A 21,965-nucleotide genomic window follows, 5' to 3' on the forward strand; every position below is an offset into this window, starting at 1 on the left:
TAACCAGGTCAGTTGCTTGACTTCAAAAATTTGACTTAAACAAATGTTAAATTTATTTTCAAGACTTTAGTGTAATTTATTATTTCCATCAGCAAAGAGGCAGACACCCCAATGCCTCCTGAAAATCATGCTAGGTTTAGCGTTATTTCAAGAAGCCAGCCAAAGGTGGCCTCTCTCCTGTAAAGCCTGTGGTCTTAGTTTATGAAAAGACATTGGAGGTGATTCAAAAGAGAAGCAGGACTAGAGGGGCAGGGTAACAATTTGTATTTGAATAATCCTGACTTCTGAGGGTTTACTTGTGAGTAAAAAGCAGCATCTCCACTAGTAAGGCCAAGCTTTTTGGCCTGCAGGACAAAAAATGATGAGTGATTGAAGACAAGTGCAGCTGGTCAGGACCTTTTCACAGCCAAATTGCTGCTAGGTAAACCCCCACTTTTTATTCCTATTCAGGGCAATCAACATAAGCAGAAAGCAGACAAGAGAAGCACAAACGATCGTGTGTGCTTGTGCAGGTAGACCAAGGTGGACTGGCTGCAGAACATGGGAAATAAAATGATCTCACCTTTGAAATCAACAGATTGAAGACTTTGGGCAAATCAAGAGCATTATTAGTTGTATCTTTTCAGGATGGATAAATAACTCAAGAGTCTGTGCAGTAGCTAGGATTGGCAAGCAGATACCAGACTTGCTGGGGGGCAGCTGGTCCTCGCCCGGAGCAGGGCGATGGGCCACGCCATCTCTTGAGGTCTCTTCAGCCACATCATCCCACTGCTTTCCAGTTCTACTGGGGGGCAAACAGTAGCCTGCAAAAGAGGCCTTGGCTGGGATGTAGCCTTCTTGCAAAAATACAGCACAAAAGACATGCCAATAAACCAGAGTCCTGGTGGGGGGAGGGAACAATGTAGTTAAAGTGCTGGAGCCCATGGCATAAAAGGGAAGGCTGAAGGAGCTGATTCTTTCAGCCTGGAGTAGAGACAGTTTATCGGGGAACTTATTACCTCTTCAGCTATTTTTTGGGGGGGTGGGGGGCTACAGAGAAGTCAGAGCCAAGCTCTTCTGATGGATGCACAGTGAAATGGTTATGGAATTTGCAACAAGAGAAATTCTGACTAGACAAAGGGTAAACCTGAGCGTGGTTCAGCACAGGCACAGGTCCCCAGAAGGGCTGGGGAATCTGCCCCTCAGAGATGTTCAGGAACGGCCTGGCCAAGGTCCTGAGCAGCCTGATCTAGCTCTGGGGCTAGCCCTGCCGTGAGCAGGAGTTTGGAATGGAGACCTCCAGACATCCTGTCCCATTTTGATCGTCCTATGAAACTGTGATTCTAAAAATACAAAGCTCCGTTTCCCTTTTAGACAGTGCAGACACACAGCACATAGTAGTTTCCTTGATGAAAAGAATAATCAAGCAAGCTCTCTAGTCTGCACTAGGCCTGGGGAAAGTCTTTCTCCAAGCCAGAACCCAGCCAGGGCCACCCAGGATGGCTTCTGCTGGCTTGCTCTTTCAAACTCACCTGTGAACTGGTGTTTGTTGGTAAGTGAAACACTGAGAAAGTTATAAATCTCCTCGCCCAGTCTCTCCGCAATGGCTGTCCCCATGGCCGAGATGGCTTAGTGACTGGTAATGAAACAATGAGCTGCCTCAGTTTACCATTTAATCAAGCCAGTTGGGCCTTGGAGGTGTTAATTTTGGAGGTTCATTCACGTGCCACTCTGGCATCTTCTAGAAGTGAGGATCAAGGCAACCTTACCCATCACCTCATTGCAGTTGTCCACTGGACGTGCCGGTATGTCATAGCTGCACCGCTGATTTCTGAGGCACAGCAGGATGTACACTGCCAGCAGAGACCCCTAAGATACCCACACTTCACCCAAAACTGTGGCACCTGCATCATTTACAGAGGTGTTTTATCTCCCCCATACATGGCATAGCATACAGTTAAAGCTGTTTCCACACTGAGACATGCAATGCTCTGGTAAGTTGATCTTTGCCCAGAGAGTGAGCTTCATAACGCCCTCCTGACAACCTGTCCAAGCTGTCCATATTCATTCTTCCAGCAACAAATACTCTTCATTCAAGTAAGGTGCCCAGCACCTTACAGGAATTACCCAGCACCAAAATTTTTGGACCTCTTCTGAGGTTCAGCAGAGGAGTGTCTCTGACAGCCTCCTATGTTGGTTTCCCAAGGCTGAACACCACCCCATTGTTCTTGAGAGAGACAAAAAGATACTGGAGAAATTCAGTAGCTCTTAATGATTAAGGCTTCCCTGTGCACTCTACAACAAGCCTAATTCAGTGACATCTCCCCTTCCAGCTCCTTCATAGGCACACACAACTATTTAGAAATGAAAGAAAATTCTGCAGGCTCTGGGGGGGGGGGATAGGGGGCGGGGAGGGAGGAAAGGGGCTAGTGTTAAATTATCCCTTTAACAGCTCAACATTGCTCTTAAAATGTCATCTAAACAGAATATGAGTTGAGAGTTAAATCCAACAAATGCTTCCCTTCACAGACATTGTCACATCTCCACCCCATCTTTGTGCTGTTCCTCACACTCTGAAGGCATATTAAGGCACAGCAATCTGATGGAGACATCAGCTTATACAACAGGAGTCCTCACATGCAGGAACAGCAAAGTGGACATTTCTAGCACAAAGAAACTATCACCAAATCTCTGCCACTAAGGCAAACGGAAAGTAGTGTACATTCTATGATGCATTGGCTAAGGATAAATATTTGCAGTGACCCAAGCAAACATACCAGGGTCTTATATACATTGTGCCATCAATGACAAACTCTTTTGATTTGGAAAAGCCACCAAGGTGAGGCACTGCTACGGTGCAGCGCATTCGCATCACATCAGTGCTTTCACGTGTCTTCTCTGACATAGGGACGTGGCAATACCTCACTGGCGATAACTCTTCCCTAACAAATTCTTACCACAACGTAGGGACTCATATACCAGTTCCCTGCTGTTACAGCGTTGCTGCATTTAAATGGGCAACACAGGCTACCTTGGGTACTTCATTTCCTTCCTTGCACAAGAAGACAAAAGGGGAGATGCTCTTGGGAATATGAAAGCTAAGAAACTTTATTTCCAAAAAACTGCCCTGCTTGCTCAGCAATAGCCGTACCGTTTGCAAAATCCCAGCATCTAAAACAAAGGAAAACAGCAGTTAGGTGTGCAACTGGAAAACAACCTACCCCGCTCCCTGTACCTCACGCAGGCACCCAAAATGCACTTTTCCTTCAGAAAAACTGCGCTGTGCTGCACAAACCCTTTTGCTGGAGACGTGACGGCGGGGGACGCTGCAGGGCCCAACCCGCCCCCTTCCCGCCCGCGGGACGCCGCACGCCCCCTCCGCCCGGTGTCCCCGTTCCCGCGGTCGGGCTCGGGGCGGCGGGTGCCGCATTTTGCGGCGCGGTCTCCGGCACGGGAAAATGGAGCGTTCCCCGAGCGGCGCCCGGACTACAGCTCCCAGAAGGCAGCTGCTGCTCTGCCGCCGTGCGGGGCTGGCAGCCGCCCGCCGGCCCGCAGCCCCCCGCCCCGTCCCCCCCTCCCCGTCCCCTTGTCCGGGTGCCAGCCCGTGCTGGTGGCGCCGCTCCCCCGCTGCCTGCCCGGGGGCGGGCGTCAGGCAGCCGGCCTCGCCGCCTTCCTGCTTTGTCGCCGATGCTCGGCGTGGGCAGCAGCGGCCTCCGTGTGCCTCCCAGCATCCACGGGGTTTGCGTGGGTTTGTTCACCCGTGGGCATGAGGCGTGGAGCTGGATGCAGTGGCTTTGAGGTGCGGGCTTTGGGTTTGGGGTGAGTTTTACTCTGCAGCAACGCTGCTGGCTCGAGAGGCTGAGGGGGAGACTTCCCAGAGCATGGGCGAGAGATGGCCTGCGGCTAGGACACAAGCTATTCGTTACCACCGAGATTTGTTCTGTATTCACTAGTGATCCCCTAGAAACCAATCCTGTCTCTACCCTCACGTTCTCCCTCCCACCCTCTTTTCTGTTCTGGGCATGTGTGCCACAGCCTTTGTCTTCTCTTCTTGAACTTACTCCCTTTTCTATGCTATTTAGTAAAGAATCAGCAGCAAAATAAATAGCAATGTTTTAAACTGTCATCTTTCGATTTTAAAGTCTGCATCAGGACACAGTCGAGGGGGCTTGGGACTTGCTGAGCAACCCCGGTATTTACCCTTGTCCTTGCTTATCATGGAGGACAAGGTGGTGTGGCTTAAGCGAGGGTCTGGAAACTTGCTGTAGCGAAGTGGGGCAGGAGATTTGCAGGACCTGAGTGTGCCCAAGTACATAGAGGGGCTGCTGACATGAACCGGTAATGGTGGGCAAGCTGGTTTTATCATTTATTCTCTGTCATAGCTTGGGTTGGATTTCTCACAGGAGCATCCCCAGCCTCCTGCCTTTGTTGGAGTCTGTCCAGAATAATGCTGTCGAGCAGACACTGGGGTTTGCTGGCACTCAGCCTGCTGGGGCACCGGCTGGAGCACAGGCTGCTTTCCCCAAGTACTGCCATGTTGCTCCTGTGAAACGATGGAGCTGAGAGAGACTGACATCCCACCTACACCTCTGTTCACTGCTCTGCAAGCCCCTCTTGGAGCCTTTTCTGTCCCGAAGACTTGCAGTTCCAGTTTACCATCACTTGAGTCCAGTGGGCAGCTGGCCTGTGGCTCACCCTGAGGTCTTTACATCAGTGGAGGGCACGATTAAAATCCCCGCACAGCAGATCTTCGTGCAACACGGTTTGCTGGAGATGGCAGGGGCAATTCCCACCCTCCCACCTGCCTTCCCCTCGGCGTTCCCAGCTGGGTGGCCAACAGAGCAGTCTGGCTGTGGGACAAGGCTGTGAAAGGAGGTGGGGGTACCTGGACCTTTTCTTTCTCTTGCCAGTCCCCTCTGCTTGTTTTGGCTACCTTTCTGCGTGACCTTCTCCTGCTTTGATGGCAAAATGTCCCCATTTCCCAAACACTGGCATGTAGAGAGAAACATCAGGCCAAGCCAGGCAACTCAGGTGTGAAATACATTTTAATTGAGTTTAGGGATCTGTAGTTTGTCTGTTGCTCAGCTGAGCATGGGCTGTCCAGAAGGTGAAGCAGACATTATGGGCAGAGGAGAAGGTAAAGGAGTGCAAGAGGGAAGGGAACAGAGAGAAAAAGGTCACAAGAAGCAAATGAGAGCATGGGTTTGTTTACAGATGTGTTTTAATATATCGCCCCACAGTACTATGTGCTGACCTGGAGACTGACAGCACGCACACACACGCACACCCAGTGAGGGACAGCAGTGCACTTCAACGCTAAGCTGCTGGCAAGCACAGCCCAACACAGCACAGCACTCGGGGTGGAGGGAAGCGACACTCGGGTCCCACCAGGGCTCAGCGCAAACACACACCTGGGGCACAAGGACGCCATAGGCCAGTACACATAAACCTACACACATGCACAACGAGAGCGAGCCGCTGGTGACACTCATCCGGACACAGCTACAGGTGCGACACTTGCCCAAACACACGAGCCGACGCACGTATGTTCACCGCACATGCTTTGGTGCACAAGGGAAACACACCGGGCAGCATGCTCCCATAGTCTAACGTGAACAGAGTGGCTCAGGTGTGGCCCTGCACAAAAAACAAAAGACACACAATGCCTAGATCCAGAAATGCTTATGATCCCAAAGCAAGGGACAGGGTGGAGGCCTCTCTCTTGTCCTTCATCTGGGTACATCTATCCGGGGACACCTGAACTCGAGGGAGTTTGAGGTGAGAGGGAAGTAGGTGGCAAAGGGGGGAGAAAGAGCAAAAAAGGGAGCAGTGGAGGGAAGGGGGCTTCAGAGTCTGTGAGGTGGGAAAGAGCAGCAGGATGGCTGTGCCCTGGGGACAATGTTCAAAGAACACTTGGGTTGCGAAAGTTGTGTCCAGCAAAGCGTGCTTCATCGCCAAGCTCTTCCTCAATCCTGCAGGACAGAGAGAGAGAGACAGCAAATGTCAGGCCCTTGCTGCGAGGGCACATCGGAGGCACCAGGGCACTGGAGAGGCAGTGCATCCGCAGGAGGCCGACATGGATGGGAGGAGCTCAGCTCCTGCTGGCTGCTGTGCCCGTGGGGCTGCATCCTCGCACCAAGGTGGATGGAAGGAGTCTGCGCCAGACATCTCCCTGGGATCCTACTGTCATCTCCATGCCTTATCTTTCCCCCACAAGCCCCATCTACCCTTGGGCTTTCAATTTCTCCCACCCCAATTAGTCACTCCCCCATTCTCTCTTCCATGTTTTCATCCTTGAGCCCCTTACCTCATGAGCTGGTTGTATTTAGCCAGGCGTTCAGACCTGCAGGGAGCACCCGTCTTTATCTGTAAAGCATTCCCCAAAACAAACACTGTAAGACACTGTTATGACTTGCACCAGTTTCCCATGGTGGGGCAGGGGATTGTGTCTTCACATCCCTTCGCTTTCCTCCAGACCTGCGCATGTCCTGGGTCTCACCTACCTGCCCGGTGCACAGTCCTACAACCAGATCAGCAATGAAGGTGTCTTCGGTCTCTCCAGATCGGTGGCTCACCATCACACCCCAGCCATTCTCCTGGGCCAGCTTACAGCTGCAAGGAGCAAGAAATGCAGTCAGCAGCTCCCACTCCTATAACCACCATCTGCACAGGGTGAGATCCAGGCACCTTCTCCTCCCACCCTCAGCATCCTACACTCTGGTAGAGACAAAAGTCTGTTCATCCAATGGATAGCGTGACACCCTGCTGTGGTTCATTACCAACCCTTTCACAGGACAACAAGGGCAGCAAGCTGAACTTACGCTTGGATGGCCTCCGTGACAGATCCAATCTGGTTGACTTTGAGCAGGAGGCAGTTGCAGGCCTTCTCTTCAACAGCTCGCTCAATGCGCTTGGGGTTTGTCACCGTCAGGTCATCGCCCACTATCTGAATCCCCACATTGGCCGTGAACTTAGACCAGGCCTCCCAGTCATCTTGGTCAAAGGGATCCTCAATGGAGACCACTGAAGGGACAACAGAAGAGACATGAGTCAAAGCTGCCTCCCTTCCTACCCCAAAACCACAGAGGGGATGCGCCTGTTAAGTATGCAGCAACACCAGTCCCTACTGCCAAGCACAGCAGCTCACCTGGATAATCACGTACAAAGCTTTGGTAGAGGTCGCCCAGCTCATCTGCAGAAATGTAGCGGCTTGGGTCATCTGGGGACTTGAAGTCCAGGTCATATTTGCCATCACGGTAGAACTCGGAGGCTGCCACATCCATACCAATGACAATCTTGTCCGTGTAGCCTGCCTTGTCGATAGCTTCCTTGAGGAGCTCCAGAGCTGGAAGGAGAGTTGCAGCCAGGAGAGTCAGCCCATGCAGAGAGCTCTGCCTTTCAGTGGGAACCTCCCTTGGGAGGGTCCTGAGAGACACTGAGAGTCTGATGGTGTGATGGGAGAGGTAGGAAGGAGCCCAGAGCACAACAGAAACATGCCAAGGAGCTATGGAGGTCATGTCCAAAGGGACGAGGAGTAATTAAGATACAATCCCACAGCTCAGAGACAAGTTGGGAGAAGGCCTTGGAAAAGTGTGCACACACATGAAAGATTTGTATGGAGGGATTGTGATAGATCAAGGCCACCCCATGGAGAAGGAGCTTAGAAACCATTCCCTAACACAGGAAGTCGATGACACTGAGGCATCATATTTTGAACCAATCTTTGGGGAATGCTGTGACCTGGGTATAGGAAACCACAGCAGTGCAGTCAGGGGTACTCCATCTCTGCAAGGCTCTCACCTTCACTGTTTTCCAGGATGTTGGGGGCAAAGCCTCCCTCATCACCCACATTGGTAGCATCTTTACCATACTTCTCCTTGATGACGCTCTTGAGGTTGTGATAGACTTCAGCCCCGATGCGCATGGCATCACGGAAGCTTTCAGCTCCCACAGGCAGGATCATGAACTCCTGCATGGCCAGTTTGTTGCCTGCGTGGGAACCTCCGTTGATCACGTTGAAAGCCTGGAAGAGCCCATAAGAGAATCAGAGCTGAAGGAACTGGTCTTGGCACCACCTAGAGGAAGCTTTCAGATGAGTCACCATGCCCATTCGTGCCACATCCCACAGGGTAACATAACACATCAGAGACAATGCATCAGACCAAAGGCACGTGAGCCCGGAGTCTTCCTTCCAATAGTGGCTCAAAGCAAATGGTTGGGGAGGATTTTCCCACCTCTTTCCCTCTCAGAGATCTCCCGAGCTGTATGTGTTTATCTGTGTGTTTATCAGCAATGCTATGTCCATCTCTCTTCCAGGACCTTTCTCCTTGACTCTGAGAAGATTTTAGCATCCACAATGCCCTTTATGAATGAGTTTCACAGGGCAGCTACCCCTGGTGTGAAGACACGTATGCCCTTGTTTTGAACTGTGCACCAGAGGGTTCATATGATGTCCTCTGGTTCTTGTGCTAAGAGTGAGATCCTGAGTAAAGCCCCACCACAACCTCTACCATATCCACCTCAGGCCCCTCTTTTCTATATGGAAACCTGACAAATCTCAGGCCTTGGTTTGCTTCCTTGATGAGTGCAGTGCACTCAGCTGATGTTTCAGTCCTACATCCCTTCCTTCTCTACCTCCCAACACACCCTTTGAAGTTTCTTTTGGAGTTTCTGAAGGTGGATGTTAAGGATGGAGGAGTCTTACTGGCACGGGAAGGATGAGATCGGAGTTGCCAGCCAGGTCAGCAATGTGCCGGTACAGGGGGACATCCTTCTCTGCAGCTCCCGCCTTGCACACAGCCAGCGAAACTCCCAGGATAGCATTGGCGCCAAACTTGGCTGTGGGCAAAACCAAGGAGGAGTTAGGCTTTTCAGGCAACAACCTCCTGCCCAGCCCTTGCCAGCCCAGCCTTGGGGTCACCACAACTCTGACAGGGCCCCCCACTCCAGCCCTGCAGCCTCCCATGCTCTTTATTTCCCAGGTCAAAAAAGAAGAATTAATTACATTTGTTCTCTGTGCCATCCATCTCAAGCATCAGGTTGTCTATCTTCTCTTGATCCACAACAGAGAGGCCCTGCAAGAAAAAAACAGCTCTTGAGAAGGGGAGGCTAAGAAGGGCTGTTGGCTCTGGTGTGCAGGAAAGGAGGCGTTGATGGAGAAGCTGGAGGGGGGATACAGGGACCTTTTTAGCTTGTGAGGGAACATATACACACAAAGCTCTGGAAATTAGTGCCTTGGTATATAGTCAACTTAGGTGACCACGATGCTGCTGCTGCAGTGTAGTGTAGATGTACCCACGCTGGAGAGGGCATCGACTGCAGCCCAGGCAAGGCCACGCATTGCTGGGTACACAGGACTCCCTTGGGGATTTACCCAGCCTTTTGGCAGCTTCCAGGGAGCTTTGTGGTGCTGTGGTCACACAGAAGCTAGGCAGAACAACAGTACATGCTCAACCCCAAGCAAGTGAACGTAGACTGGATGGACCTGTACCCAGGAGCGACGTGGAGGGCAGGATTAGCCCCAACACAGGCAGCCCTCCACCAGGCCAACTATTTTTCAGGGGTGGAGAGAGCTGGGCTCTCAGCCAGAGCCCCCCACGGGCTGCTCGGGATGTAACTTGTGGCTTCAGCTCAGCTCTCCTCAGAGCAGGCTCCAGGTCTTCAGGTGTAAACAGGTTCCAGATGTGATACCACCACTCCGCAAGGCTGTGCCAGGGGGGCTGCCAGACCTTGCACGGTACGGTCATTGGTCATCACACCATGAGTGCTGGGTGGGACAAATGGGTGTGAGGCCACAGAAATGTGGATGAGATTCAGTGCCTGAGGAGAAGCACACCTGAAAGAGGGAGAGAGCTCTACATGGAGCATTGAGGGGACTAGGTAGGTGTAACAGATGCTGCGGTGGACCAGGTAGCATTAAATCCTTTCTGTCCAGAGAAAAGATCACTGTGGACACATACAGGCATGGAGGGCAGGAGGGGTGTGCCCAGGTTCACAGAGAGCATCACTATGTCTGTTAACCCAGTGAGATGAAGAGAGGCAGAAATAGAGAGCAGGGGACAGAGACGGACCAGAGTAAGCATTGGACAAGGGAGAACAAAGAGAAATCCTTACAGAGCCCACGAGAGCTGGGGCGACAGTGCTGTTGATATGATCCACGGCCTGCAGGACCCCTAAAGAAGGGAAGAGACAGAGAAAGAGAGAGAGAGAGAGAGAGAGAGAGGGTGAGGCAAAGAGGAGAGTGGAAAGAGGGAGGGAGAGGACCCATAGCCTGAGAGAGGGAGACAGTGAGGGAAGATCTTTCACTTTACACTAGATCTGTGCCTCTGTGGTCTCCCTGAGGACAGTGGGACACATCCACATCACGCCAGCGGGTGAGTGGTACCCTCCAGCAGAGCCCCACACACAGGCAGCCCCGGGAACGGGGTGCAGAGCAGGCATCTCCCCACCTTTTCCAAGGAAACGCGACTTGTCGTTGTCTCGCAGCTCCAGTGCTTCATAGATACCAGTGGACGCACCACTGGGGACCGCTGCTCGAAACATGCCTGGGAAACAGCAAAATACGGGTGTGAGGCGAGCAGAGGGTGAAAAGAAGGGAAAACCTCGTGCACCTGCTTCTGTTCTGCTTTTGTGGGAAAGGATGTGGCAACTGCTTGTGCAAATGGATGGCTCCACTGGTTGGATGCTCATGGCTGGTCTTCTTGGAGGTGGAGCACCTCTCAGAGGTGGAGCACCGGAGCAGCAGAAATAAATGCACCCAGGGCTTCCAGACTGAGAAACCTGGATCTCAGGTACCCAGAGGTCCACACTGATCTCAGAACTACGGATGATGGGTGGAAGTCTGGCTCCTCAGCCCTCCTCCCGGTTCTAGAGACAGCCTGACCCACAGCTGCCAGCAGCTTCCCCCTCAGACTGGGGCTGGGTTTCTGCCTCAGTGAAGGAGGAAGAGACTGGTTGGATGCCTGCTTTGGCCCCTCACTAGCTTTGGGCCCAGCGCAGATGGCAGCTCTTCCAGTTGAGACACATGTGCATGCACATGCCTGCACAGAGATCTCGGGGACAAACCTTTCACCACCTCATGAGCATGGCCATGGATGTCTTTCCAAACTGGTACTGCGTCCCAGGGCTAAAAGCATAGCTGCAGCAGGGCATCACCGGGATGCAAGAAGAATGTAAATGTATTTATGTTAATGAAAATTTCGGTCCCTGCTACTAGTAGGCACATGGCTCAACTCATGTACATGGCAGCCAGATGTGTCATTGGGATTTGCCCACCATATGTGTGGAGCTGCTGAGCACGCACTCTTCCCCTGGCTTGCTGTCTGCTGGGAGTTCACTGGAGAAGACCCTCCATGCTTTCAGCAGACCGTGCCAGGCTGCCATGCAGTGCCAGCTCTGCTGGGGTGGGCAGGACTTCCCATCCATCTCTTGTCCTCACCCACATACCTTTGTGTGTGTACAGGTCCACCTCAACGGTGGGGTTCCCACGGGAATCCAGGATCTCACGGGCATGGATCCTCTCAACTGCCATGGTGAGTCTGTGGAGAGAACAGGACATGTTCAGCTCTGAGAGGCCACAGGATGTGGTGCCCACCCTTCTAATGTCAAGGAAGAGCAACCTTATGAGCTGGAGCTAAAACTATTGGCTCAAGGAAATTTAGAAATTGCTATTAAAACCTGTATTGTGGGAATCTACCCATGTTTTGTCCAGGAACTGGTTATCTATTTGAATTTATTCTGTCCCTTTGCTGCAGATGACAAACTTGGAGCTCTCTCTCCCTCTCTCCCTGTGCCATGGCTGAGCGCTGCCCCTTCTGAGGGCTCCTGATACGAGCTGGGGTGGCAGAGACATAGAGGGTGCCACAGCATCCGCGGGCAGCAGAGAGGGAGGGATCAGCTGGCGCAGCTGGGAGGCGTCCGTGGTCCCAGCGCCAAGGACAGGGCATGAGCTCCCGGCATCTCCCTTCCCCTTGCCGGGAGGCGAGGACGGTCCCTGCCAGAGCCAGGCAACGAGCAGCCGCTGTGTCCGCGTGCTGCGGGCAGGGAGCCAGCCGAGCGCGGCGGCTGCCGGGGCAGAGCTGGTCAGGGCAGGGGAATGGCCATCCCGCGGGGACCCTCAGCCCCTCTCCAGCCTGCGGTGGGGAGAAATGCCCCAGCCCAGCTCTCGCAGACCCCCTGGCCGAGCACCCAGCTCAGCCTTCCCATCTCCCTCATGAGCTGCCAGGTCAGGCTGTGCTGAGGTGACGGGAGTGCGGAGGAGGCCAGCAGCCAGAGGAGCCATCTTGCTGAAGGCCACAGTGCCTCAGACATGGGAGAGAGGGCTCTGAAGGGAGGGGAGACCTGGCCCTGCCTGAACACAGGCTCCGCTCCTGTGATGGGGAAATGGGTGAGACCGGGAGGCGTCTCTGTCAGATGAGGAGGGTGAAGAAACCTAGCATTTCGGGGTGCCTGGTTAAACCTGAAATGGCAAACAGGCTGGTGGGTGAGGATGGCTGTTTGAAAGAGCTTCTCTTGCTGAAGTTTGCTTCCTAGGGGGTCCAAAGCAACTAGTTCTCCACCATCCCACCTTCTTATTCCCCCGGCCATGGGGCCATGCGATGCTGGGGAGCTGCATCCCCCTGGAGAGGGAGGAGCAGCAAGGTGCATGTCACCCCACACCCCCAACCCTGCCAGGTTTCCTCCCACGACTCCCACAGATGATTCACTCAACCCTGAGCAGAGCCAGACCCACACAAAATTTGGTGCAGAGGCCGGACCTGGGGTAACCACAGGGCCACAGACATAACCACGCCGTGGTACATGTAAGCATCTGGCAGGGGTATGGCCAGCACAGGGGGTCAGCGTGGGGTGAGGGTGTGTGCGGTGAGTGGGGTGCTGCAAATAGCACATCATAGCACTGAGGGGAGCTAAGAAGCAGGCTGGGGGAAGCTGGAGTCAACCCCATTGCCTTGGGTGGGTGGAAATCACATGGATGTGAGGAAATCACACTGCTCTGAAGTTTCAGCAAGAGCTTCCCGTACTGGGGCGTTTCAGTCCGCGACACCAGAGCTCTCTGGAGCCTGCGCAGGGCCCTCCACCATGTCCATCTGGGCTGGGATCCCCCATCAGCCGCTTTGGCAGCACTCCTCACGCCATCTGGCACACGCCATGGGAACTTCCTCCAGAGCTGTGCCTCTGCAGCTGCAAGCTTCCTTTGCAGCAGTGCCCTGGCCATGCCCCTACAGCCTCCGTGGGGGAGAGAGGAACAGGACCCCATTAAAATGATCTTTGACAGCAAGACCTGTGCCAGATGCAGTGCCTATCTGCTTATGTGGTCATGTTGCCCATGGTCACTCACATCCCTCTGCCCACATCCACCTGCCCCTGTTGGGGCCAGCTCCAAGGAAGCCAAATGACAAGCCCAAATCCAGCCTTGCCTGCCCCACCCCATCACTCACTTGATCTCCTCTCTAGCCCTTCACACCCCTTTCTCCATTTGTGTTGCTGCCCCGTGTCCCCCCGCGTTTGAGCAGCACAAAGAACCACCCTGAAATCCCTGGCATCAGCTGCACTGTCCTGAAAGGAGGTCAGAGGCGGATAAGCCCGGATAAGGGATTGGGATGGAGCCATAGTCAAGAGCCTGTAGACCACAGTGAGGAGGAGAGAGGAGCCAGGTTGGAGGCTGGGCAGCCTCCCTTGAACAGGGGCTGGGCAGAGTGCCCCAGGAGACTGTCACTGCCACGCTGCCTTCCTGTGGGCACTGCTTCGTGGCACTGCGTGTCGCCAGGGCATCATCTCGCCACTGCTATTCCCCCGGGCTGGGCACTGCTCCCAGGAAGCCCGCACTGCTGCAGTGTGGTGGCTGATGCAGCTATTGCTTGCTTGACTGTCACCTCCTCTCCCTGCTGCCCCCCCCCTCCCCTGTGTGGTGTGGGGCTGTGCAGATAAGAAAACATCCCCTCTCCTCCCTCCCTCTCCCTGGGACCCAGCTGAGCGCCTGTGTTTATGTCAACACCTCGGGAGACCGGGGGCAGGGGGGCTGGTCTGTTCTGAGGCTGGGTCCTTTCCCCAAAATTGAGCTTTCCCTCCTCCCCACTGCCACCCCCCTCCCCCAGGTCCAGCTCCATCCCGCCGCACGTCCCGGCAATGCCCTTGGGAGCACCGCCTAGCCTTGCTGGTTGCCCCCCTCCTGCAATTCCCTATATTCACATCTGAAACGATGCTTGCCGGGGGTAGGGAAGGAGGGAGTACCTGAAATTAAAATATGAAAGAAAAATGAGAAGGGTGGGGGTGAGGAGAGAGAGGTGGGAGGAGCAGGGGGAGGAAGTGAGGGGAGTATAGTTGTTAATGCCGCTCACCGTGGTCCTTCTCTGTCAGGGACCCCAAAGTGACTGTGGGGTTTGGAGGGCAGATGGTGGGAAGCAGAAACACGCATGCAGTGAGGAGGGTGCTGGCCGTGGGGAGACACTTACCTTCCTAGGGCAGGGGTGAACGAGAGATTGAGAAAGTGCTGGTAGAAAGGAGAGAGGACGAAGCTGAGGAGGGATGCAGGACCTCAAGGGGAGATGATGTGTCCTCTAAGCCAACGGCGGCGGCAGCAGCAGGATGGAGACGCCCCTGATAGGGCCGGGACAGCAGCATGTGACCCAGAGCTGCGATGAGTCAGGATTTAGCAAAGCTTTGCAAACAGCACGTAGAGGATGGAGAGAGAGAGAGAGAGAGAGACACAGACAGGGGATAGACATAGACAGAGGAGGGTGAGAGAGCCAGGGAATAGGAGTGGGTGTGCAGGATAAACAATTCCAGTCACTCCAGGCTCATTAATTATTTTTATTCGAATCAGAAAATCTTGTCAGATTTTTGGGAGCCGTAAATCCAACCACAGAACCTGTAACTCTCCCTTTTCCCCTTTTCCCTCTCTGGTCTAGTGAGAATAGATTATATGAGTGCAGTGACTGCAAAAACACTGCAGTAGCTCAGGGCAGCTTCTAGGACCAGGGTGGGTAGCCCTTCCCATTTCTCCAGGGGCAAAATGAGGTGAAGGCAGCTCTGCTACCTGCAGGTCTCACTTTCCCAGCTACATGCATGGGGGGGAAGGCATTTCCAAGTCTTGACTTGCTCTGGGAAGAGGTATTAAAACCGAGGGTCACTCAGTCACATCACCCCGGAGAGATCCTTCCATTTCCTGAAGAAGGAACGAAGGAGAAGTTAAACAAGTCCATGCCTGACTTCTTTTCCCCTTTTGCTGCTCAATTCTGCTAGTGGGGTCAGGAATGGCAGTAGGGTTGCGATGCTGGCCATTGCAATCAGGTTGCGAAGCCCGGCCTGTGCTGCAGGCTCCTCTGCCCTTGGGACTGACCTCCCTCAGCCTTCTCCTCATGTAATCTAGAGGAGGAGAGGCTTGATCAGCATGCTTGATCCTCTCTCTTTCCCTTCACTTCCTTCTCCTCCCCCCCACCATGCTGTTCTCACCTTTTCTTCCTCCTGCCTTTCCTGACGGATTTTGTTTGCCTCTGCTCGCTCATCTTGCTCAAATAATTCCTTGTCGAGGCGTTGCAGGTGTGGCAGCAGGACCAGGACCTCCAGCCGGTAACTGGGTTCATCAGAGCATGGATTGTCCAACAGCACCAGTGCCTGCAGCATGGGGAGGACCTGCAGTTTTGCCACCTCCTGAAGGCTACTGATGCCATTGTTCCTGAAGAAGAGGAAGCACCAAGGGCAGGGGAAAGAGACACATGCAAGTAGTGAGGTCCCTTTGGAACAGAAGGCTGACAAGACAGACAAAGCAAAACTTAGCAGCATGATAGACCATAGACATAGACCACACAGCTGTGATCTAAGATCCAGATCTGTCTGCAGCTCCCCACACTGAGGGACAAAAGGGACATCTCTGGATTTCTCTGTGCTCAAACAGACCACTGAATCATCTGATATCGCCATCGCCCTGTATGGCAAATGCCAGAAAAGAAAGGGCACTTGTGGTCATGTCCAGGACACAGAGAACACGCAGAGAGGGATCCCAAGGAGCTATGGCAAGGAAGAAAAAATATGAGGTGGGGTCTGAGAGTGACTGAAGAGGTAGCTGTTTTCTGAGAAGGCCAGGAAAGGTCCTGGCTGTTATACTGCTAGAAAGCTGAGCACTGAACACCAATTAACGACGGCGAAGATCAACCCATTCCCATCAGCTCTTCAAGTTCCAAAGGAACCAGAAAATCCTAAAGACCTAAATGGGAGTATAGCCTGATGAAGGAGTCTCTTGGCTTGACAGAGAGCAGGGAGGACCTACCGTAGATTGAGGTACTGCAGGCACTTCATGCTACTACAGAATCCATCCAGGGTCTCAAGCTGGTTGTCCCGCAGGTGCAGAGTTGTCAGCTGCCCTAGCCCCTCAAGGCCTTCAAGGCTTCTAATGGCATTCTGGGCCTGAGCACCAGGGAGGAGGTAAAAGAGAAGGAAAAAGGAGACACACAGGAGAAGAAACAGCAGTTATTTCTGGCCTTTAAAGCTCTTTCTACCCTTCAGACTCCCTACCACTCATAACACCCTTCTCTGAAGCTAGATCAGGTTACTCAGAGTTGTGCCCAAATGGGTTCTAACCATCTGAATCTGAAAGATTCAAGGATCAAAAATTTGCTGGAAAAGCATTTCCTGTAGCATCACTTGGTGACCAAGACAAAACCACCCACTGCCAGCACAGACCCCCGTCCATGGCAGTGAGGCCTCAGAGAGCAACAGCATGGAGGGAAAAGCATGGACCTGAGCCTGAAACAAGTGTATTTAAAGGATGAATCATGAGCCCCTCTCAGTCACATAGTCCAGGCAGTCCAGGTATCTTCCACTGTCAGCTGCTTCTCTTGTGGGGGAAATCTACTACCAAGAAGTCTCCCTTTCTATTCCTCTAGGAGCAGAAGCAGGCTGAGTGGTCCTGAGAGAGGTTGCAGGTGGCTGGGGTTTGTTAGTTTAATATTTTAAGCGTTTCCTGGTATAATTGTTGTGATCCATCCATAAGTACACCTTCTTGCAACCTTGCAGCAGGAAGAATGTGTCCTATCAGTTCAAAATTCCCCATCATTGAATTTAATTCCCTTCACTGTGATGTGAGTTATGAGATGGTAAATACGAAGCTCTGAATTTCAGCAATAGTTTCACAGGGGAGTCTCAGATGGAAAAGACTACTAGAGGTCTCCTGCCCAAGCCTGGGCTCACCTCAGTGCCAGCACCAATGCCAGGTTCGGCTGCTCAATGACTTGTGCAGCCAAATTTGGAACATCCCTGGTAAATACAACCTCCTGGCCCACATTCTCCAGCCTGGAGCTGCGCAGGGCTTCACTTGTGATTGTGGCTCAGGGCTGCAGTCTCTAAGGATGCAGATACCTGCACAGGAAATGGGGAGAGAGGTGCTGTTGTGCTCTCTGTTCCTTGTTAGTACCCAGGCAGTGACATGGCCAATGCTTGAGACTAATGAAAGGGGCACAGGCTGAACTGGTGGGATAAGAGGACAGTTTAGGACTGGGTCACTCAGGAAAAGGACTTTTTGTAGAAAATGAGGTCTCTAATGGAAACCAGACAAGGGAAAGTCTGGACCAGCTGGGCCAAGTAAAGAGGGTAACACAAGGACAAAAAGAGGAAAGTCAGCGATTTAGGGAAGGTTGTGCGAACAGATTTAACAACCAGGAAGGATTAGTACATTGTACTTCAGAGGAAATCAGGAGCTGGTGTGGGAAGTAGGGTGGAGAGCTCACAGACCACTGGTCTGTAAAATGAATAGTAACCTCCCATCACTCTCACTTTTTTCATTACTTCAGTGTGAATAGTTTTAATGGCTCTGGCCCTGCAAGCACTAACAGCACAATGCAGAATGGATTTTTTTGAGGGGTTGGGGTTTTTTTCCTCAAATCAAATAACATTTCCTATGACACCTTTAATTAAATGACAACATTGTCACCTTACCTTAGATACCAGTCCTTCACATAGACATGATGCCACCATTTCTTATGGAAAGCTACTGTAATATGTTCCCTGTGCTTCCTTCTCCCCTTCCTGCATACCCGGCCTTGCTCTAGGTAGCCTTTGTCGCTGCTGCTGCACAATGACCAGGAACCAACACAGCCCTACTGACAGCAGTGATCCCCCAACCAAGTGCCACATGGTACGCAGCCGGCTCGTAGTCTTTCTGCTAGTAGATATAACTTTTTTAAAGCTAAATTTCATCTGCAACTATGTCATACATTAACCAAATTTGGTTCGGTTCCTTTCAATTGAACCCTTTGTCTTGAGGCATCAGTTACATCTATCCATGGTTCATGTAATACCAAAATTTTTATACAGAAAGCAAGGTGCTACTGGAAGAGACACCCCTCCAAAATGATTTAATGAGCAGGCGGACATGGGAGACAAATTCAAGCCCCAAAAATTCCTGAGAAATGAGTCAGTTTTTCTAGTTGTTTTCTAGTGTTTGCTTCTCTCTAATCATTCACTAAAGTGACTGGTTTTACTGTGAAATGCTGTATTGTATCTAGTGACTTATCCACTTCACCCCTTTTTCGAGCACGTCTAGTCACAAAATCTCAGTTTTCCAACAGAAAATTGTGGGCAATCTCAGCAAGCAAATCTCCACAGTGTTTTCTGCCAGGGAGTCTTGATGAAAAGAAACCATATAGCTTTTCAAAACCTTTATCATCTTTAATTGCTTTTTAAGAGGTAGTGACTCAAGACATCTATCTAGTCTTTGCAAGCTGTAGCACTGTGTGATGCATGGGACTAAGCCACACATACTTTTTTCACTTGTGTCTCTAGGAGTAAATGTTCCCTGAAGCAATTGTTTATGATATTAGGAAATTGCTTCTCCTATCTTAGTTTCATTATGATGTTCAATCAGTTTCTTTTTTGGCAGCTGAAAGTGTGAATCATATAATTGTGCTGGTTTTAAACCAGTATTTGATTAGGCTCATCAGAGAGAAGAAAGGCATCACCTCTCCCTATTACCCAGAACAAACCTGTTGCTTTCCCCACTGACCTCCAGGGTCCCGGGACACAGGGAATACAGGCTTGCCTAGCACTGCCAGAACAGAATACCTCTCTCCTGTAGGAGGACGGGAGGGAAGAGCCCGGCGCACTGAATGCTGCCAACTCCCCCACTCTCTGCAGAGGAATTACTGGTCAGTGGTCAGTCTGCCTTCGCACTATCTGGGCAGACAGCATAGAAGGAGCTACCTCAAAGAAGTGATTTTGTCTCTTTAGCTCTCTGAATTCTATTCCTCTCTCAGGCTGAGAAGATTGAACTGAACGGGCTAGCGCAGAAATTATCCTGCTTTGAAAGCAAGAGCCTCTTCCTCTCCTCCCACTGACTGAGGTCCCAGGCTCTGCAGCAGCTCTGTCCCACTCTCCAAGCTGGCTGACCCCTTACCAGATACAGGTTCTTGAGCTTGGGAAGACTGAGCCCTGCTGTGCTCTCTAGCTTGTTTCCTCGCAGCTCCAGGATTTGCAGACTGAACAATTTGCCGTGACTCAGGCCCAGCGCTGTCTGGATTTTATTTCCTGAGTGCCAGAGGAGGAAGAAACAGTGAGAGAGTTAATCCCACCCAAAAAGAGTGTTCTATGTGACCGGGAATGAAGAGAGGTGGTCTGGTTCACCTTTCAGGCTGAGGCTGGCTAAGCGGGGGTGAGTAATGCCCTCCGTATCCTTGATGCGGTTGTGAGCAAAGCTGATGATCTGGAGGTAGGGCAGCTCCTCCATGCTTGCACTGGTAAGCAGATTCCCATCCACCTTCAGCCAAAGCAGGTGGGTTAGGTTGCTCAGTGGAGACAAATCTTGCAGCTTGTTCTCTGACAAATCCACATACCGCAGGTGAATGAAGCATTCGAGGAGGCTGATGTCTGTCAAGTCCCTGGGGAAGGGAAGATGTGAATAAAATATTTCTCATATTTCCCCCTGCTACCAGCTTTTGGTTTGCTCCTTGCCACTGCTGGAGAGAAGGCGTCCTCCTCTCCCACTTCTCTGCTGTCCTAGGAAGCCTTGCTGGAGAGAAGGAAGAAAAAGGCAGGTGATAGGGACAGGCCAAACAGTCTGTAAAGAAGACTGAATGGTAAGATTTGACCTGCTTTCCTGGCACAGGGAGTACTTATTCCCATTGAATTGTATCTGCCAGGAGAGGCCAGAACCAGAGCAGAAAAGAAGGTAAGTTTGGGGGGGGTGGGTCTGTTAAACAGTAGTGGAAACACCAAGGACTGTATGGAAGGACTTTCCTAGTGGGAAAAAGCTGGTTGAGATACTTCTGAGGCTGCTGAAAGACACAGTCTTACTGAGGCCTGTCAGTTAGGTCTAGGGTTATGTGGGTGTACTGATGGGGCTAAGGCTCCGGAACTGTCCTGAGGCCATTGTGGCACTGTACTTACAAGCACATGCCTTGAAGGTTAGCAGATAACAGGAGAGATGCTTAATGGATATTTTCAAAGTGACTGTGGGGAGGTCAACCTGTTCAGGTCCCCCCAGGACACCACAGCTCAGAGCCATGGGTAGGCTCCCCTCCATCTAGGAGGACACTGACGTTCCCACCAGTGCATCTGGCTGGAGGTAGTCCCCAGCTCAGGGTTGAGGATGGATAAGCTATGCTGAGGCACAGACTGGAAGCCAGACAGCCAGAGAACATGGCCTGCAAATGCTTCTGCACTGGTGACACGGCTGGTCATCAGTGGCCTTACAGCACAGCAGCTCCATGGGGAGCTCAGGGAGGAAGAGGCCTCCTGGGGCAGGTGTTGCACACTCACTTGTATTTGGCTTCAAATTTCACGTAGGCGTGGGCCAAGCCATTGCCAGTCTTACAGAGGAGAGAGAGACCTTCTTTCAGGACCTCCTCAGTCAGGGCACATGGGGCCAGCACCTGGGAGAGAAGGAGAGAGCACAACGCCAGCGCTGGCCTAACCACAGCCAGAAGGTGCTGAGCCCCCCACCCTCACCTGTTCTTCCCCCTCCTGCTCCGACAGCACCGCCTCCTCCTCCGCCTGCTCTCCCTCCTCGCCCTCCATGTCCTCGCTCTCCATCTCTTCGCCCTCCATCCCCACAGGCCCCGCTGACGGAGCTCCCTCAGGCCCGGCAGCGACCGCCAACCTGCGCTGCTCGGGCCGCGGCGCCCCGCTGCCATGGAAACCGGGAAGGCGGGGCCCGGCGCCACTGCCATAGCAACCGCACTGAGTGACAGCGACGGGGCGGGGGGGGGGTGTTGCTTCTTGCGCCGGCGCAGAGTGCGCGGGGCAGCCGGGGCAGCGGTGCTGCAGGGAGCTGAGGGGTGCTGCCGGGTGCTGCCGGGTGCTGCCGGGTGCTGCAGGCACCCTGGGCCTCTGCCTCAGCCACACAGGCCTCATCCTCTGGGTTTTCCCCTTCTCTCACCAGATTTATCCTCGTCTCCTGACTCTGGGCCTTTCTACTCCCTCAGTCAGGGAAAATGTGAGACTCAGAGTCTCCTCAGCTTTGAGTAAACCTCCCCAAAAAAGACTTCTTGTATTTCACAGGCAGCGTTCCGGTTAGTGCATCCCACAGCTAACGCTCGATTTCCTGCAGCAATGTGTGCACTGCTGATTTACGGATCGTCAGCCGTCCATGCTCCCTGTGGTTTCTTTTCATCATCTTGTTGGTAACACTCCTCCCAGCTGACCAATTGCATTAGCAACTGCCATAGCTCGTCATTTTTGGTATTAAATTCTACGTGGAAAGCTCAGAGCATGCCTCTCCTTCATCAGAAACGCTTTGTGATCCTACTCTACCTTCCCAAGTGCTCCCAGCCCTTCCTAGCTGGGTGACATCCGCAGTTATTAGGAGTGTATCCAGAGAGCTGAATGATCATTTTGGTGGGAAGAGACCACTGGAGGTCATCCTGTCTACACCCCAGCTCAAAATGGATCTGGCTTCAAAGTTAGGCTGGGCTGCACGGGGCGGTGGTCACTCAAGTGGTGAGTTTCTCTGAGAAAAGACATTCCATATGGTACATGTTTAATTAATATGTTGAGCTGAA

At 52.5% G+C, this 21,965-nt stretch overlaps 2 protein-coding genes across 3 annotated transcripts; both read right to left on the bottom strand.

Moving 5' to 3' along the window:
• Positions 1-5,006: 5,006 nt before the first annotated feature.
• On the bottom strand, positions 5,007-14,615 carry ENO2 (enolase 2). 2 transcript variants are annotated; one of them, XM_075763303.1, is made up of 12 exons: positions 14,430-14,615; positions 11,425-11,516; positions 10,428-10,523; positions 10,093-10,151; positions 8,984-9,053; positions 8,684-8,817; positions 7,780-8,002; positions 7,127-7,324; positions 6,801-7,002; positions 6,483-6,591; positions 6,287-6,345; positions 5,007-5,951 (listed from the first exon to the last, which is right to left on the bottom strand). In XM_075763303.1, the coding sequence occupies exons 2-12, from the start codon at positions 11,507-11,509 to the stop codon at positions 5,882-5,884; spliced, it is 1,305 nt and encodes a 434-aa protein (XP_075619418.1). In that variant the 5' UTR covers positions 11,510-11,516; positions 14,430-14,615; the 3' UTR covers positions 5,007-5,881. The 2 variants fall into 2 exon arrangements, with proteins under 2 accessions (XP_075619418.1, XP_075619427.1); XM_075763312.1 differs by lacking the exon at positions 10,093-10,151 and having other exon boundaries at positions 5,736-5,951; positions 14,430-14,564.
• Positions 14,616-14,769: 154 nt separating this feature from the next.
• On the bottom strand, positions 14,770-21,062 carry LRRC23 (leucine rich repeat containing 23). The gene is made up of 7 exons (XM_010299965.2): positions 20,914-21,062; positions 20,725-20,837; positions 19,591-19,844; positions 19,364-19,494; positions 16,244-16,380; positions 15,430-15,652; positions 14,770-15,142 (listed from the first exon to the last, which is right to left on the bottom strand). The coding sequence occupies exons 1-7, from the start codon at positions 21,010-21,012 to the stop codon at positions 15,104-15,106; spliced, it is 996 nt and encodes a 331-aa protein (XP_010298267.2). The 5' UTR covers positions 21,013-21,062; the 3' UTR covers positions 14,770-15,103.
• Between the last annotated feature and the right edge of the window lie 903 nt (positions 21,063-21,965).

The sequence above is a fragment of the Balearica regulorum genome, chromosome 1 (genome assembly GCF_011004875.1).
Source record: "Balearica regulorum gibbericeps isolate bBalReg1 chromosome 1, bBalReg1.pri, whole genome shotgun sequence".
NCBI classification, from domain to species: domain Eukaryota; kingdom Metazoa; phylum Chordata; class Aves; order Gruiformes; family Gruidae; genus Balearica; species Balearica regulorum.